The sequence below is a fragment of the Sarcophilus harrisii genome, chromosome 4 (genome assembly GCF_902635505.1).
Source record: "Sarcophilus harrisii chromosome 4, mSarHar1.11, whole genome shotgun sequence".
NCBI classification, from domain to species: Eukaryota; Metazoa; Chordata; class Mammalia; order Dasyuromorphia; family Dasyuridae; genus Sarcophilus; species Sarcophilus harrisii.
Genome location: NC_045429.1, coordinates 284491546 through 284510306, shown reverse-complemented (window position 1 = coordinate 284510306; position 18761 = coordinate 284491546). Strand labels below are relative to the sequence as shown.

Below are 18761 nucleotides of genomic sequence, written 5' to 3'. Positions count from 1 at the left end.
CCCTATCATTGATTTGTAAACTTCTGACTCCCTGCTAAATCATCTCCTGCCTACTGGGCATGATCTTCCCCGAAGACTCTTTCCCCCCCACCTTCATCCCTTGGTGACCTCAGTAGTTTCTAGTGCTTCAATTATCATTTCTATTCAGATGACTCCAAAATTTGTCTATCCAGCCTTAATATCTCTATTGAATTCCTGTTCAATTGCCTTCTGGACATTTCTACTTAAATGTCTAACAGGCATCTCAAATTCATGTCCAAAAAGATCGCATATTTATCCCCGAACACATCCCTTCCTACAAACTTTCTTATTTCTATTACTAGCACTGTTATCCTAGTCACCCAGGTTGACTTTATTTTTCTCTCTCACCACTATTTGTAAGCATCCAGTCAATTGCTGTTTTACAGATTCCCCTAACTTCTCTTATCTCTATTCAGTTCTGTACATTCACACAGCTATCTCCTACTACCTTATTACCTGTACTACAGCCTCCCAATTAGTTTTCCAACTGCCATTCTCCCTTCTTCATTCCCCACACACAAGTGCCAAATTGTTGTTTCTAAAACACTCCTCTAATCAAAAATCTTCAGTGGCTCCCAATTACCTTTAGGATAAAACAGCACATTCAGCTTAACACTTAAAGCCTCCCAAAATACAGTCCTCCCTTACCTTTCCATTCATTTCATTCTTCCTTTTCACAAACTATTCTAATCAACTGGCCTACTAGCTATTTCCTATATATAACATTCCATGTCTCACCTTTGTCTCCTTGCACAGCTGCTCTCATTCTAAAATGCATTTTCTTCTCACCTCCACCTCTTAATGGATTAATCCCTAGCTTAATTCAAAGCTCACTTAGCTCTGTACTATCTTCTAGATGAGACCTTTCCTGTTGCCCACTGTTGTCAATGCTCATGAAATGAATTTGTTATTTGTGTAAATTTCCAGTCAACTATAAGCTCATTGAGGTCAGGGAATGTTTCATTTTTGTCTTTATAGTCTCAATGCTTAATATAGTTCTGATTATAATAAATACTTAATAAATTTGTTGAATTTATCTTTGTATCCTCAAACTTTGCACAAACTAGATATTTTGTGTTTTTTTAATTAGGATACTAGATTCCAGAGCCATTTTTCTTCCCTTCCTATGTCTCAGGAATGAAAAGTAATTAGACACAAAAAGCTCAAAGATTTATTCCATAGAGATTACTATTGACTTAATGCCCCCAATAATAAAATAGGAGTCAGAATGGCATCCTTTTCCTTTATTTCAATTTTATAGACAGGTACTTTCCACCTACCTCCTGTTTTTAAATAGCATCAAGAATGAGTTTCCCTCAGTAACCCAAGGTGAAGAGGGATGGTTTAACAAGCTATTCAAGGGAAAAGTGAACAGAACCTAAGAAAGGAGGGACAATTAAGAAGGGAACATTTTGGGTAATAAGGAGAGGAGTATAGGAAGATGTAGAAGTTAGCTGGTAACCAACTAGAGTTGAGTTCCTATCCTTAATTGGAAAGGATAATAATAAAAACTAATATTTACATTATGCCAAACACTTTACAATTCTTATTTGAGCCTCACAGCAACCTTGGGAAGTAGGTGCTGTTATTAGACTCATTTTATAGATAAGAAAATTGAAGCAGGCGAGTCAAGTGACTTGCCCAGGCTCCCACTGCTCATGTCTGAGGCCACATTTGAACTCAAATCTTCTTGCTCCCAGGCTCAGCACTGAGTAGAGGATATGGAGTGTCAGCCTTTATGAGAAGTTCCTACCTGCAGTAGAAAAAGAAGGAAGATAGCAAGGGGTTCACTGTTAAGGAGTTCATCTTAGACATAACCCTGTCTACCTCCAGGCCAAAGTACCCAGATGGATGACATCTTCTCAAAAAAACAAAAACAAAAACAAAACCCTAAAAAGTAAACTCTATACTTTCTCCCTCCCCACCTTCAAAAAAAAATTCTTGTCAAACGCCCTGGGGGCTCCTAAATTTTGTAGTATCTGCTTGGATGATAAGTATCAGTTTCAAGTTCTCAGAGGATGACCTCTGCTACAAACCCTGTTCCAGGGTAATTGGCAAAAACTCTTCACAACTTCACAAAGATAGGAATATTTCTTTAGTCTCAGTGTCACCAGCCAAGAGAATGAAAGATAGATCAATATTCACACACAGAAATGGGAATTACCTTCAGGATAATTGGACCCCGAGAGAGGAGTGTAGTCTACAAAAGAAGAAAGACATTGTTAGAAAAGGATCTGTGGGGATGTCACAATGAGAGGCAATGAGGTAAGAATCACATTTTGGCCTGAGCATTAGGGATAGCACTTCAGAAGGGTCACTCACCAGAGGAGCCTGCTTTTTGGCAGAAAACCAGGCCAAGGAAGAAGAAGATGAGGCCAAGTCCCAGAGTCAATACAGATACAGAGATCTTCACGGTCTGCTTCAGAGAGAGGCCAGAGGCTGTAGGGACACAGTGTTACAGGGACCGGGCTTAGTGCTCCCCTTAGCTCCCCATCCAACAGATCCCAAATTCTAATATGTCTCACTCATATACAAATGTTTGTACACACAAGTGCATACAGAGAATCAAAAATTAAATTATCTCATCCAAACCTAGGAATCCTACATCCTTTTATTACCCTCTATCTGTCCTGGATTTAAAAACTTCAAACCTGCCTGTGCTTCTCCCTTGTATTTTCATCTGGAATACTCACATTCTTACTGTGATGAGCATTTTTATTTACTTCCTTTACTGACCTAGGCAGCTCCCCTCTCTTGTCAAGTTCTCTGAAAAGGAGTATCATTTCCAATGTTTCTGATCTTTTTATATCTTGTCCATGCTTTATCACATCCATCGCATACTTTCTCCTCTCACATTATCATTTCCTTAGCTAGACAATCAATTTCCCTAGAATTTGACCTACCCTGGAACTATGTTACTTGAACAATAACCTAATTATTGTAACTCTTCCATAACATATGGAATTCATACTGTGTACCCCGTACCCACCTTAGCTGTCCTTTAAATTCATAACACTGCACTCCCATCTGAGAAGGCCTGAACTTGTAAAACCTCTAAGACATCATTTCCATAACTTTCAACAAAATGGGATGCTATTTCCCTGGGTCTATCCCAGAAATATAACTCTTCTTCAAGAACTTCCCATGTTACCCCAGGTTATTTTGAAGGTCAAATGATATCGTACATGTAAAAATATCAGCTATTAATATCACTACCTTACCTTAACTCCATCTTTCTACAATCTTAAATGCCCCTTTCATCTCTGGCACAAAATTCCTCTGGCACATTCCTTTCTTCAAATGTATTCAAAATATTCCCACACTCAAAATATACTCACTCCAGGTCTGTAAGATGGCCTGGGAACTCCCACTGTGCTCTACATGGCAAGTATAAATATCCCCACTAGAGGGGGTAAGGGCCAAGTAAGATCGTGTCTGGTAAGTCCAGTCCCCATTAGACTGTACAGCTCTCTGAATGCCACTGTTAGGGATTGGCTGCCCATTCTTCAACCATGAAATGGCCACATCAGCAGGATAGAAGCCCCATACATAGCAGGCCAACATCACTTGCTCCCTTGTGTTGAATGGTGTGGTCTGGGCTATTTGCACTGACGGTGACCCTGGAAGAAAGAAAGGAATGGATGGTATTGTTATAGACTGAGAGGGAAGATAGGAGCAAAATCAGGGAACATACTAATAGTTTCCCCAAACTCAGTTCCTTTCCTGTGCCTACTCCTGTTGCCTAACGGCTTTCCTATAGCTTTTTCTTCACTGATATTTTTTTCTCTGTATTTTAGGAATTAAATCTTCCTCCTGCCTTACTAATTCCTTTTTCCCATGCTTCCTTCCCTTTTCCCTCTTCCTTGTTTAGCTAAAATTATCTCATGAGAAAAAAATTACATAGAAGACAAAAAATCTGAATTCTTAGAATTTGGTAACAAAATAACAGGCTACTTCCAAGAACATATATTAACCACTAAGCTTAAAAAAATTGTTATTTAGTAAAGATTCACAGACTTACTGAAGTAGGACTTTAGTGTTTTAATGAATAGATAAAGGTTATAATCATTTTGTATATAGGAATTCTAAAGTTTGTTTTAATAGTTTATTTTAAAATTTAGGTTAAAAAGTAAAATTCTCTCCTAATTTTATTTTTAAAATTCATTTGCTATGGAAAGTCTTTCTTCTGAGTCATTATAACTTGGTCAAGTCACTTCCTCTCAAGTTTAGTCTCCTCATCTGAAAAAAGAAAAGGACTGAACTAGATGATCTCTAAGTTTCCTTATAGCTGTTAAGAATCTTAATGCTATGAAACAAGAATAGCCCTAATTAACTTCCCACAAATTGTGGTAAATGCAAATAGGAGAATACAAATTAATGAGGTTTGATACTGTTTGTATCTTCTGCAGAAAAGTTCATTCCTAGCAATTTTCTGTGCCCTCTGCCCAAGTCTAGTTCTCGTTCCTACCATCCCAAGACACTCTGATGACTAGTCATACCCTAATATTCTCTTAACTTTCCTGAACAAAACACATCATGTCCTATTATCCCCCATTCTCTACTTCTTCTAACAGCCTGCATCCAAATAATTTTCTTCTGTGGGAAGGTTTCCTGTCTCCATGTTTCCCCAGCTACTTCTACTCTGCCCAAGTTCTGAACTATGATGATCCTATCCAACCAATAGTCTTCATCCTTCCCCTCTTTCGCTTCTGTTTCCTTGGATCTCTTTCTACCGCTCCCTCCATTCTTACGTGTTCTTTGGGTCAATGACCCCCAGAAAGGTTTTGTGTGACTGGCACAATCCTGGAGTCCATTGCTCAGGTGGTATATCAAGGCACTGTTGTTATTAAGGGATTGAGAAAGATATTCAGCAAATGGCTGCAATAGACCATAATCAACAGTGACCATCTTTTTAATCTTTGAGTCCCAGCAGGTCAACACATTCTTGTTGAAGGAGATACAATATGTGAAGTCCTTTACTGATCCATCCTCATCCAGTACACAGTCACTCTCCACGTGGGTCACAAAAGCCCCTGCAGTGGCCAGGATAGAGAAATAGGTCAAGCTTGCTACTTTACTAGAAGTCTGAAAGCCTCTCTCTCACTAAGCATTCCACTGAAGAACTCGAGTCCTTCCCAGATTAAGACCTCACAGACAAAGATATAAGATGTAGATATGAGTCCTCTGCCTCCTAACTGGAGTCCATGTAATTTTAAGCATGATTAACATTAAAGAGATCCCTCCCTGCCCGGCTCCTCTACCCCACCCTGGCAGATTCTTTCCCAAGAAGAAGCAAGCCATACACAGCCCCCAAGTTACTTTGGAGGGAATTTTCTAAATCTCCCAAAAAAATAGGGCAATGGGGAAGGAGTGTTAAGGGAAAAGAAATGTTTCTTACCTGCTCCAGAAAAACCCAGGCTGAAGCCTACTAGCAGTAGGTGCAGTAACTTCATTCTTTGCTTGAGGTAGCTTTGCAATGGATTTTTTAGAGTTTGGAATAATATATTTACCTTGTATTGTATAGATGATCCTGAGTTTGAGTGGCCGAAATTTTGCCCAATTTGCCCAAAGCAAATAAGTTGGTTTCTCAGACCAGGTCAAGTAAATATTTTGACGTTCTAGCTGGTTCTTCTCAAGCTTCAACCTTTTTACTTAGCTAATGTCAGTGTCCCAAACCAGTCGCTCAGAGATTTGCTAGATTAGTTGGAACAAAAGTGAAACCAATAGCTAGAATCTTCTGCCTGGCATCATCAGTTACTGGGTAAATCATCTCTAGCACAAGCCTGTATAGAAAAAACTGCTCCAACTACAACTTTTAAAAAATCTTATTTTTTATAAGGAACTTCATCTAGTCCAATTTGTAACTGGTTAAGAATATGTTCTACAGAATTTCCAATGATCTCAAGTGCATGAAGAAACTTTTACCTTCCAAGGCAGCCTATTCAACATTATGAGTACCAATTGTATTCTAATTATCCGGAAGTTTTTCTTTACATAAAGCTGAAATGTTCCTTTCAATGTACAGATTTCGGTCCTCTAGGGGCAAGTAGAACAAGTCTAATAGTTCTCCCATATGGAATTAACCATTCAAATGTTTAAAAATAGCTATCATGTCCTTCCATAATTCTGAATTAATAATTATGACTATCCTGTTGGACTGAATTGGTAAGTTTCTAAGACTTCAAAAACATTTATATCAATTAATTTTGGTAATAATAACCTAAATATCCATTAATATTATTTACAAACCTGAAAGGCAGCAAATCTATATAAAGGTATCCCAAGGTCAGTGACTGTGTTAAAATTGTATCTTGTTCTGATCCCCATGATCACTCCCACTTTCTAGTCAGTATTGTAAATTTATTAGCTGTCAGTATAAAGAGGCAATAAAAGAAATTTGGAAGTCACTAACAAACCATCCCAAGATCAAAGTAGCACTAAATTAATTGTCAATACAGCAGTTAAACAAGCTTATTACTCCTAATTGCCACAGTTGCCCTTAACTTTAACCCTTTGCTCCTTAGTGTTCTCTTCAGAAATTCCCAGTCTGAGCATTTAATTTCATCTCTTAAAGTTAGGGAACCAAGGATTATCTGGAATTTATCTCATTATTTAGGAAAGGTTCTAACCTCTGAAGACAAGAAAGTCTGAAGACTAAGACTAGTTGACTAAAAAACAGTTGGATAGAGAATAAGGGAAGTTATAAATCTTAGGGGCCCATGTCTCCAGAGACTGGAAAATCCCTCTCTGAATCTATGCTACATAGATTCTATCCTCTTTTCTATCCTCTTACATATTCATTTCCTTCTAAGCTTTTTCCTGAGGCTAATAGACCCCATACACTTACCAATTGTGAGTTCCCAGGGGGCAAGACCTAGGAAACCTTCAAACCCTCTCTTCAAATAAAATGATATTGATTTGGTACCCTGCTTTTGAGAAGTTCTCTCTTCAACCTGTCATTTCAGTTAAATGAAGTAAAAACTTCTTCATTACAACCATCATCTCCATGAAGAAAATGGTAGTTCAAGTGAGCACTTAGTTGCCTATTTGTGGATTATATATAAAATTCCAGACTGATTTCCCATAGGGTCCCTTGGGGGCACTTCTTAGCTATTGAAAAATGAGAATTTATTTAAACAACAAGTAAAAAAAAATTAGAAAGGTAAATCTGATGCTGAAGAAAAAAATCTGTATATTCACAATGAATGCAAGAAAAGAATTCTCTTCAGTCATATGCTATTTAGAATTATCTATACTATTGTCCCCTCTCTTAGGACAAAAAAATTCCATATATATGAATATTCTACTTTCTCTGATGTCTCTGTAGAAAAGATAAGGAAGAAAAGATAGAGAGAATTGGTCTGCTATTTGGCTAGGTCAGAAAACCCTCAGGAAGGGGCTCGCTAGGAAAAGCTGCTCCATCAGTTCGGCAACTCATGACCTTCCTAAGCTAAGGACATGACAATATGTCCTTTTCTTCATATTACTTCAGCCCTAATTTATTCACTAAGTGGAGTTTTAAAAAATCCATTAATTTGATTCCTTTCACCAAAAAGAACCCAGAGTCGGCAATCATTCTAATGGCTGTGCACTCCATTCTCTTATTGAGGGAGCAGTGGGGAAAGGATGGATTACAACTGGATTACAGCACAAGTGAAATAGGTGGTGCTGATGGGGGACAAAAAGGATGAAATAAATATGATCTCTGACCTTGATCAGTGGTTGTGCTCAAAAATGTGTTAAATCCTGTTGAGATCAGCACTACCAGGAAAGAACATGGGAAGAGTGGAAGTGAGACCTGGGAATCTATTCCAGTAGTAAGAAAGCCTATCCTCCATCTCTACAGGGAAGAGAAGGAAATGCAAGAAATTGTGAATTGATGGGTTTTCACCACCAAGGAACTTAGGAGGCTGCAGAAGAAATTGAAATAATAACCTGTTGAGGGTGTGATCATTAAAAGTGAAGAACTCTGGGGTTGCTAGGTCTCTTTTCTGATCTTAACTAACCAAGAAGTCATTTCAATGGTTCTTGCTTTAAGTGCCCTTCTACCATCACCACCAGTCCCTCACCCCCACCAATCAAATCTTAGGAACGGCTTTATGTGTACTATCCTCTCTGGGTTATTCCTCAAACTTGCACTCACACTCACAGATGGAGTCCCTAGAGAAGGGCTGCTATCTCATGTTCTAAGGGTAATCCTATGGGTCTACACTGCTAACATAGTAGTTAATATGTATAAAGTCTGTGCTGGCCTAAAATACATGGTTAGAACTCTGATAAATCTTGTTTCCACACCAGCAACAACCTTGATTTTACCCCTTCCCTCCCCCTTTACAATTCAACTTTGGAGGTATTAGATCTGCCCTACTGTGAAGAGGTTAAAGGGACTACCTTTAGCTTGGAGATCCTATTTCTGGTCCCTGAATTGGGGGCTCATTGGGATGCCCTGGTGCCCTTCCTTTGTTGTCATTACATCTCACTCCCTTAGATGCTTCTAATTAAACTCTGTTTCTTTCCCTTTAGATTCTTCCTTTAAATATGACAAGAACCAATAGTTTGTGGTAGTTTGGTTCATTTGATTCTTCTGTGAAGCCCTTATAATCCCAGCAATGGACTTAGCATCTATAATAATATAATTTGTACCAACGAAGTCATATATCTGTACCAATGAAAACAGGAACAATAACAGTAATAAAGCCCTGCATTTAATTTTATTATTTTTTATTCAGCCTTATAAAGTTAATTGAGTTGGGGGAAGAGGAGAAGGATTTAATCATTTACTTATTGTTTGCTCTTTGTTTTCAGAGGACCAGTAATGTCGTAGGTAATGTCTTAATTGTTGGATAAATTGGATTTAAATAAAGCAAAGTTACACAAAGCCATAGGTCTTACTTTCTCTTCCAGAGTCATCAAAAAGTCAAGAAAATTGGTGATAGTCCAAGATTCATTGCATAACTTTAGCATTTTAGATGTCTGATCAGTAAGCATTTATTACGCACCTAGGCACTGTACTAAGTCCTGGGTGTAGGTATAAAAAGCTCCTCCTTCAAGGAGCTTAAGATCTAGTGGATGAGACCACATGCAAACAAATACATTCAAAGCAAGATAAATAGAAAATAATTGAGAGAAGGAAGGCACTAGGATTTAGAGGGTAGGAAGGCCTTCCTATAGGAAATCAGATTTTTAGTTGGGCCTTGAAGGAAGCAAAAAGGTTAGACTATAGTAATAGAAGCATAGATTAATGGAAGTGTTCTGAGCTGGTGAGTCACATGTAAAATTATATCTAAAGTTTCACATTTTAGGAGTGATATTTACATACTAAAAAGAACTTGGAGGATGGTCAGTAAAATGATAAGAAGAGTCTGGGAATGATGTCTTGTGAAGAATGATGAAACAAAGTGGATATGTTTAACCTTGAGAAGATTTAGAGTTACATAAAAGCTCTCTTCAGACACTTGCATAATTAACATGTGGAAAAGGGAGTAAACGTTATCACTTACTTTAGGGGTAAAACTAGACAAATGTATGAAAGCTCTAGGGAGGCAGCTTTGAATTGAATAATAAAAATAACTTTCTAACAATTAAAGTTACTAAGGAAAGGAATTGGCTGTTCCTCAGAGAAATGTGTTTCCAGGCTCTGGAAATGTTCAGAAAGAGGCTAAATGATTTCTGCATCAAGAAGGTTGTAGAAAGAATTCTTACATGGATGAAAGATAAGACTGAATGACTTTCAAAGTTCTGTGAAATGGGATTCTATGATCTTTAGAGCAGTTTGGGGGTAGATCAATGATTGGGAAAGTATCAGAATATTCTAATCTCCTGTCCCATCCTGTCAGCTGGCATGGGGGAAAGTGGAGATATGAAACTGTCCTGAAACTGCAGCAGGAAGTCATATGGCTAGAAACACTTTCATTTCCTATTTAGTTTGGGTGCAGATATGTATTCTGAGGAATAGAGAAAAAGGTCTATGTGGCAACTTCTTCCCTTCCTTTCCCCTCCCAAATTTATTCTTCCTTCTTCTTAGACTTGTTTGCCTTCCTTTTCCCCTCTTATCATTCATAAAATCCCATCTCTTCATTAATTGCTGCCCTCCAATATGAATCCACAATTATTGATGCACTTATGAGGGAAGAAATGGTGGTTCCAGGTCAAATAGTCTCTTTTTTCTTTCTTTTTTTCCCCAATATCACAACCTAAAGGTAAAAAAGGGTAGGTGGTCTTTTCCCACTGACTCTTTTCTTGTAGTATACCTTCTCTCTAACCCTCTGCTGTAGTCCAGCAGTAAATTAAAAGAAATTTATGTGTGGGTATTATGGAAGAAACATAAACTAGAACTCTTAATGAGGCTTTCAATCTAGTGGGGGAGATAAAGGATAACATTACAAAGAATGTGTAGGTTTATCATCAAACTATTATTACAGGTAATAAGTTTCTATAGTTTCCTGAGGAGGGAGAGCTCACTATGGTTTGGATTCAGGGAAAGTTTCATGGAGGAGGTAGACCTTGAATTATGTGTGAAATTCAGATGTATCCCTGGAGATGAGATGAGAGGTGGGAGGGGGATGGCATTCCAAGCCTGGGGAACAGCACTCACTAACTTGGCAAAGAGTACTGATCCATTCTGGGCTAAAAGGACAGATTTGATTGAAGCAGAGGCTTTTGATAAAGGGAGTTCAAGTGCACTATTTAATCTGACCACAGTGTGAGGGGATTTCCCTTCACTGAACCTTTCCACTGTTTCATTCAGGCCTGAAGGTGACTGGATTCTGAAAAGCTGTACCAGCAGAGCATGACCACTTTCAGGTTCAATCAAGCTGGAAAATTTTTAAGTATGGGCTGGGGATGTACTATATGTGTTTGCCCCAGGTAAGGGGTTAAATTCAGAGAAACTAGTGACCCAAACTTTGGCTATCAAGTGATACATTTTGTTCACAGCCACATAGCCCATGAGCATAGTCTACTAGGATCTTTTAGTGCAGATACCACACTAAGCAACTCCTTCAAGTATGAGAGATTGAAGTGAGGAAACTTCAGGATATAAATTATTTACAGTTTAAGTTAATTATAAACATTAGTTTATAATCTAGTAAAGTCAGCTGGGTTTAAAGGATTTATCAGTACTTTCAGGCATTGCCTATAGTCATGCTTCTTTTCTGTGTCCATTTTCTTCTAAATCCTTGGATCCTCCCTTGAGGGTTATAATTTGAGCCAATCTATTTAAACTACCACCCTCCAGTTTCTGTCAAAGTATAGCCTTAATCTTGCTTTCTGAAGGTCTCAGATCTTTCTTTGGGGACTCTAGTATACCTCCTTTTGATATAGACCTGGAAGTGCTAGTGAGGATAATTCTCATTAATTCCACTGGGCTCTAATGCTTACAATAATGTCTTCTCTTTCTTTTAGCCTAGACGTAGGCTCTTCTTGTGTCCATAGGATCTGGACAACCACAGTGAGTTATTTTTTCTTCTTTTTGCCATTTGATTCTTATCTATTCATAATTTTCTTCAACCAATCAGATAGCTCTTTACAACTCTTCCTCTCACCAGAGGATTTCTAATACATTCTCTCTACTAGATATTCACAATATATATTTGCATATCATAAATTTGGTTGGCATTTTTTATATATCAGTGACTTGCTTAAAATAACAGATGGCATGCTTATTAAATCTGTAGATGACATGAGATTAGGAAGGAAACTTGTCATGAGAGATAGCCAGAAATGAATTCCCAAAAGATCTCATCAAGCTATAAGTCTAGGCCAAATCCAAGAAGATGAAACTATTTAAGTATATATATGTGTATGTATATAAGTATATATACATACAATGCCCTTAGATACTCCACAACTAGGGGAGATGTGGCTAAACAGCAGTTGTGCCCATCAATCTTTTTGAAGCCAAAATCCTTGGGAACATTGGGAAAGCAACATCCTGGAAAACAAATTCTGTGAAGATGGAACCTGGCAACTCTGCTACTGCAGGGGTAGCAGCCAAAGCTAACAAAGGCACAGCAGGGAAGCTTCTTGTCACCAAAGTCCTTTTTTATTAAAGCTTTTTATTTTCAAAACATATACATGAATAATTTTTCAACATTAATCCTTACAAAACCTTGTGTTCCAATTTCCCCTCTTCCTCCATTCCCTCTCAGATGGCAAGTAATCCAATATATGTTAAATATGGTAGAAATGTATGTTAAATCCAATATATGCATACATATTTATATAATTATCTTGCTGCACAAGAAAAATCAAATCAAACAGGAACAAAAAAAAATGAGAGAAAATAAAATGCAACAATAAAAAGAGGGAAAATGTTATGTTGTGAACCACACTCAGTTCCCACAGTCCTCTCTCTGGGTATAGATGGCTCTCTTCATCACAAGATCACTGGAACTGGTCTGAATCATCTCATGGTTGAAGAGAGCCACATCCATCAAAATTGATCATTGTATAATCTTGTTGTTAGCATATACAATGATCTCCTGGTTCTGCTCATTTCACTATACATCAATTCATGTAAGTCTCTCCAGGCTTTTCTGAAATCATCCTTCTGATCATTTCTTAAAGAACAATAATATTCTATAACATTCATATACCATAATTTATTCAGCCATTCTCCAACTGATGGGCATCCATTCAGCTTCCAGTTTCTAGCCGCTACAAAAAGGGGTGCCACAAACATTTTTTGCACATCTGGGTACCTTTCCTTACTTTAAGATCTCTTTGGGATATAAGCCCAGTAGAAACACTGCTGGATCAAAGCGTGCAGAGCTTGATAACTCTTTGAGCATAATTCCAAATTACTATCTAAAATGGTTTCACCAAAGTCCTTGATGCTGTCAAAAGGTTCAACATCAGAAACTTATAGGAGTTTTATTTTTTTAAAAAGTGACATTACAAGTAAGGTATTATATTTTAGGTATACATGTGTGTATATGTATACATATATATGTGTATTGTGCATATATATGTGTGTATACATCTACTACTTGTATCTAATGGCATACAGAGAATGTATGGAGGAGGAAAGGGAAAAAAGAAATTTACATGATAATTGTGTTGTATATTTGAAAGGAGTAGCAAGTTGTGCATGGTAGTTTTGGGAGCTTCATATGCAACCATCTTTTTTTTATCATCCTATGTTATAAAAATATTTGTTTTATTCCATAAATTATGAAGAAAATAAACTGAGGGGAAAAGGTCTCCATTTCTTCATTGAAGCAGCTGAGTTAAAGGATCTCTAGAGTTTTCTCCAACTGTAATAATAGCTCTGAGGAGATGGAGATCCTTGAGCACTAGAATGGTCAGAAAAGCTGTCATTAAGAAGATGGAACTCAAGTTGAATGATGGCTAGAATCTGGCTGAGCAAAGGGGAGGAGGAAAAACATTTCCTATGGAGAAAATACCATGAACAAAGGCAAGAATGTGCAGGAACAATGAATATTCTAGTTTGATTAACAGTGAGAGTTCATGTGAGTCAATTAATAAGATGGAATCAGATAATTGAAGTCAAGTGGAGGAAGAATAATTAATATGTAATATATTTTTGATAATGAATTTTGACCTTTGACAGGATAGAAGTGGGTGAAAATATGACACATTTTGAATCAAAGGATACAGAGTCCAAAATCTGATGCGTTGCACCTTTGTGTATCCTCAATCATCCTTTCCGATTATAAATCTTATGAATCGCAAGAAATATAAAAGATTATTCTTTTGAAAGGATGTCCATTGGGGATTAAAAGTATGATATACAGTGCTACTAGAGGTTCTGAGACTTATTTTTATTTGGACCTCATCCCAAACACCAAAATTATTCTTTTTCATTGTGAAACAGCCAAGCTAGTAAAGAAGGAGAAGCCAAGATTGAGTGATTGACTACTGTTCACTCATAATGGTAGCAAAAACTGGACATCAGGTGATACATTTTATTCACAGCCACACAGATCATGAGAATAGTCTACTAGGGCCTGTCAGTGGAGAGATAACACTAAGGAACTTAATATTCTATTACTGGCAGAGCTGATAGAAGGGCCTTTAGAGACACAAGAGTAAAATTCAAATGCCCAGGGGCTGAACCAACTGTAGAAATTTAACCATTGTGAATTATCATGAATGGTTGCAGAGATTCAACCTGTCTGTTTTCGAGTTCAGAGATGAGAATCTAAGCAACAGATTACTAAGGGATGTGGAGTTTAGATTTGACTGAAGAAATAGGGAGTCACTGAAAATTCTTAAGCAGGGAAATAATATTTGATAGCAGTTTTAAGACTAGCCTGGCAGGATGCTTAGAAGAATTTGAGTAGAAAGAGATTGAAGACAAGCAAAACAGCTAGGAGGGTATACCCACAATTCTGTCATTTTTTGATGATTCTACTACCCTTGGACTGGTGATGGCAGTGTGGACTTAAAGAAAGAGGTTTCAAAGGAAGAAAGAATAGAATTTTGTAAGAGGATGACCTTAAACAGAGGTATACTGCAGGCAGCTGATACTGGCTCATGAGAGCCCACTGTTAAATTTTCAGTGTGAGCTCCTACCTTAAATGCTATCAATTGGGGTTGATTTTATTGTTTCATTGATTGTCTAGACTTAAGAAAGTGATGAAGAAAATATTAATAATGCAAATTAAACATAAAAATGTTATACTCCCTCCCCCCCCCCTCGGGTAGCCTGTTATAAACTTTTACATCATTCTGGCTGTAAGTTTTGAAGGAAATGTTAGAATAAAAGATGACTCTAAAATTTCATGTATGGAACACCAGGAAAATTGTAAATCATGAAATAAAAATGAGATAGAAATTTGGGGGAAAGAGAATTCTTTTTGGGAGAAGTGAAATCCTAGAAAAGAGAACTCTAGTTTTCTTGTATAAATGATAAATAAACTATACCTGAAGAGGAATAATCTCCATTGAAAAGTCTCCAGTGATGAAGGAATCAATACTCACTAAAGTAGCCCACTGTATTTTGGGATAGTTCTAGTTATAAGGAAATATTTTCTGAAAACTGACATATACACATTCAATCTGAAGTGACTGAAGGACATCCAGGTGGAGAAGTCCTATAGCAAATCTTATTTTCATTTTGAAAAAGACTGTCAGATAGTTAAAAAAAAAAAAAAAAACAACCTTTATTCTCACAAATAGGGGGGAAGGTATATGATAATCTTCACACTATACCAGCCCCTCAGTAATAGGCTATAGTCCCTCTGAGCTCCACAATGAAAGATTTGCCTTGTGGGGGTCCCCATCTCCCCTCAGAAGGAAATCCCTTAGAAAAAGTTTGTGAGTCAAGGAAGCCTCCTGTAGAGCTGATTGCAACAGAAGTGAAGAAAGCAAGGCTCAGGCACCAACAATTCAGTCTGAGGAAGAAATGAGTTATTAGGTGAAGAAATATTTTGCTCACCTAAAACCCCTATTGTCAACTTGTATCATATACTGGCTTAGTGTCAGATACATTTTTTCTGCCTAAGAAGCAAATTCTCAATAAAGCTTTCCTTACAATCTCTCCCTGCTATGTTATCCTTATAATGGTCCTTATTCTTCCCTATATATCACAAATTCTCTAACTCATTCCCGTATATGTTGATACATAAATGTGAATCAGTGTATGCACACACACATATATATTGTTGTTGTTCAGTCATTTCAGTCATGTCTGACTCTTTAGGACCCTATTTGGGATTTTCTTGGCAAAGAATAGTTTTCATTTCCTTATCCAATTCATTTGATGAAGAAACTGAGGCAAACAAGGCTAAGTGACTTGCCCAGGTCATATAGCTAGTACTCAGGTCTTCCTGACTCCATATATGTACACACACATGTTTGTTAGGTATTTATATTGATTTTGTACATATATGAGATGGGGTTCTGGCTTCCCAACTAGAATTTAAACTCACTAAAGGCAAGGATAGTATTTGTTTCTCCTGTTTTCCCTACCTAACCAAAAAACCCCCAACATTCCTTGTTTAATCTTTGACTAATACCATGAATTGCCTTCTCTAAAGGGCAATCATTTCTCCTATGTCTCTGGGTCTCACTTCTTACCGCCTTAGGTTTACTCCCCCAGTTATGGCCTGCCTTCTCACCTGCACCATTTACACATGGCTTTTGGAAGTAGATGATGAGGGAAGCACCTACGATGATACCAACAATGCCCAGTCCGAAGGCAATACCACACAGTATATTTTCCAACAATGCAGAGGGTATTGGATTCTGAGGCACTAGAAACAAGGAAAAGACAGTGTCAGCTTTCAGGGCAAGGACAGAAAAGGATACTCTAAGGGATAGATCTAGAGTGAAAGGTTAAATGGGAAACTGAAATCCTGAGGACTGTGTTGGGAGTTCAAGATGGGAAGGAAAAAAACAGGAGGCTCCACTCCCTACTGGCACCCATATGCCATTACTTCCCTTTCCCCAGGGTACCAAAGCACCAGGAGGGAGGATCTTACCCCAAAACGCTATAGTGCTGAAGAGGTCACCTTCCTGTGTCACAGTGCAAGAGAAAATATCAGTGGATGTGGGTGTGATGTTCAGATAAGAAAAGGCCTGGAAGTCAAGTCCATCTGTAGCTGAGAGAAAGGTGGGGCTGCTGCTTTCCACAGAGACTCCTTCATGTTGCCAGGTCACGGTTATACGAGGTGGGAAGACATTGCTAACAAAACAAACGAGAGTGTTGGGCTTCCCAAACTCCAGGGGCTCCAGAGTGAAAACTTCAGCCACAGGGTTTCCTAGAAGAATGTGATGAAAGGAAGAAGCATGAGGAAGATAATGGAGGAAGAATTAATCTAGGATGTTTGGTTTGGAGACTGTGCATAGGAGGAAGCAGGAAGACAACAGAGGAAAGGTGAGCTATAAAAGCTAAAGGTGAGGTGAGAAGCTGGGGCAAAGATTCATCAAAGATGCAATTCCAATAATTTGAAAACTAGATTTGTTTTTATCACTATTAGTAATAGCAATAATAGCAGCCCTGTGAATTTATCTAGTACTTTAAAGTATTCAAAGTACTTTACAATATTTTATCATTTGATCCTCACAATAATCTTAGAGGTAGATGCTATTATTATATATCTTTTACAGATGAGGAAATTGACTGATGAAGTGACTCGACTGAGTGCACACAGCTAGTAGGTGTTTGGATTACAGTGATCCCAGGCATGAGAGTGAAGGAGAGATGTACCCATGACACATACTTGCTATATGCTGTCCCTGCTAAGTATAGTGTCAGCCATTCCACACAAGTCACATAAATTGATTAGAATGTCAGTCTGGCCTCTTACCCTCCCTCCCACCTCCAAATAGGGTAGGACTAGAAAATAAATCAGAATCAGGGTTTGAGAATTAGAAAGAAAGGTGGGGATTTGTTCGAGGGTAAGGAAGGGGAGGAATCAGAGACTTTAATCTTTCCCCTCCTTCCCCCTAACCTCTAGCCTCAGGGATCCGTCCTTTACAAAGTCTACTCAATTGATGTTGCAGCTCTTGGCAAAGATTCTTGTCAGCATCTATGGTCTTGATGTCTCTTTTATCAGTGGCCCAAGCAGCAAATTCAGGCAGCCGGGGCACCCGGGAGTTCTTGGAGAAGTCAAAGGAGAAGAGATAGTCCCCATTGAAGTTTTCTGACAGACCCAAAGAGGATTCTCCATTCTGGCAGAATAGTATGTGAGAGAATGTGTAATTCTGTAAATTATTCCCAAACACGGCCAACACTGTTGGGAAGATGAACCAAAGACATCATCAGGCAAAGAACAGACCCTGTTTCACTCCCTGTCACCTAGTGTTCACAGCACCTGATCCAAGAGATGGCTTGGGTGTGAACCTAACCCACTCCTTGTGATTTAGCAGCCCCACCTCAACAAGGAAAAGAGGAATTCATGGCAGTTCTACTCCCATCTACTTATAAGTGAGTTTTAACTCCTTCCTTCCAATCTGCTATATCCCATAAAGAGTCAAATCCCTGGCCTCTACAAAGCAGATTAGAGGTGGAGGAAGAAGCTTCAATGATTCCCTTAATTACTACGTAATCCACATTGCATAGGTAAATTCTTCACTAGATGTTTAGACCTGAATGTGACCTTAGAATCATCTAGTCCCATTCCTTCATATCTAAACATCACCTCTCTATTCCCCCCTCAAAGGATTACTGACATCTTGACAATATGGGGGAAAGTTATCTAAACTTTCTATCTAAACTTTTACTAAAGAGTAAAAGGAGGTAGATAATAAGATGTAGAATCTCCTGTAAATAGGAAAGTGCATTCCTCCTTTCCCCCCATATATTAGAATGGTTTCTTTGATATTTGGTTCCCACTATCTATGCACCCCAGTGGGATGCCTACTTCATACCTGGAGTGGCTTCCCAGAACAGGGACAAAAGCAATGACGACTGTAGCTTCAGTAGTAACAGTGTAACTCCCAGGTTTTGCTCAAGTCCCATGTCTAGATCTTTACTCCATACACCAGGCTCCAATCTACCTCAGTCAAGCTAATTTCCTTTCTCACCTCCAAACTTCCCCTTCAGAGGATAACCCCAAATTCAGACCCACCCACCCTCTGTCCTCTTCTAATCACTGTCCTTGCCACTAACAACGAACCAATCATTGCAACACTGTATGATTGCATCACCAGTTGCTCGGGCAAATCTCTCAGTCCCGAGGACATAACAGGTCTTAGCTCTTCTGAGAGATTAGAGAAGAACTGAGAAAGAACCCGTGATTCTCAGTAGGCAGCCCTATCTAATGTTAGGG

At 38.3% G+C, this 18761-nt stretch overlaps 2 protein-coding genes across 3 annotated transcripts; both read right to left on the bottom strand.

Moving 5' to 3' along the window:
- Positions 1-1250: 1250 nt before the first annotated feature.
- On the bottom strand, positions 1251-5707 carry LOC100925533 (HLA class II histocompatibility antigen, DM beta chain). The gene is made up of 6 exons (XM_003770452.4): positions 5420-5707; positions 4773-5054; positions 3360-3641; positions 2344-2460; positions 2186-2221; positions 1251-1774 (listed from the first exon to the last, which is right to left on the bottom strand). Exons 1-6 carry the CDS (start codon positions 5472-5474, stop codon positions 1758-1760), a joined length of 789 nt encoding a protein of 262 aa, XP_003770500.1. The 5' UTR covers positions 5475-5707; the 3' UTR covers positions 1251-1757.
- Positions 5630-18542, bottom strand: LOC100925801 (HLA class II histocompatibility antigen, DM alpha chain). 2 transcript variants are annotated; one of them, XM_031965106.1, is made up of 5 exons: positions 18361-18542; positions 17442-17723; positions 16470-16748; positions 16107-16241; positions 5630-5715 (listed from the first exon to the last, which is right to left on the bottom strand). In XM_031965106.1, the coding sequence occupies exons 1-5, from the start codon at positions 18449-18451 to the stop codon at positions 5705-5707; spliced, it is 798 nt and encodes a 265-aa protein (XP_031820966.1). In that variant the 5' UTR covers positions 18452-18542; the 3' UTR covers positions 5630-5704. The 2 variants fall into 2 exon arrangements, with proteins under 2 accessions (XP_031820966.1, XP_012405591.1); XM_012550137.3 differs by lacking the exon at positions 5630-5715 and adding an exon at positions 15145-15380.
- Between the last annotated feature and the right edge of the window lie 219 nt (positions 18543-18761).

Excerpts from the sequence above, each read along its gene's own strand:
- LOC100925533 (XM_003770452.4), bottom strand. The coding sequence starts at position 5,474 with ATGAAGTTACTGCACCTACTGCTAGTAGGCTTCAGCCTGGGTTTTTCT. Across the intron at positions 3,642-4,772 it reads GTCATTGACCCAAAGAACAC|GGTCACCGTCAGTGCAAATA; the intron begins GTAAGAATGGAG and ends TCTTTCTTCCAG. Across the intron at positions 2,461-3,359 it reads GGCCATCTTACAGACCTGGA|CCTCTGGCCTCTCTCTGAAG; the intron begins GTGAGTATATTT and ends GTGTCCCTACAG.
- LOC100925801 (XM_031965106.1), bottom strand. The coding sequence starts at position 18,451 with ATGGGACTTGAGCAAAACCTGGGAGTTACACTGTTACTACTGAAGCTA. Across the intron at positions 17,724-18,360 it reads GTTCTGGGAAGCCACTCCAG|TGTTGGCCGTGTTTGGGAAT; the intron begins GTATGAAGTAGG and ends TCTTCCCAACAG. Across the intron at positions 16,749-17,441 it reads ACGGATCCCTGAGGCTAGAG|GAAACCCTGTGGCTGAAGTT; the intron begins GTTAGGGGGAAG and ends ACATTCTTCTAG.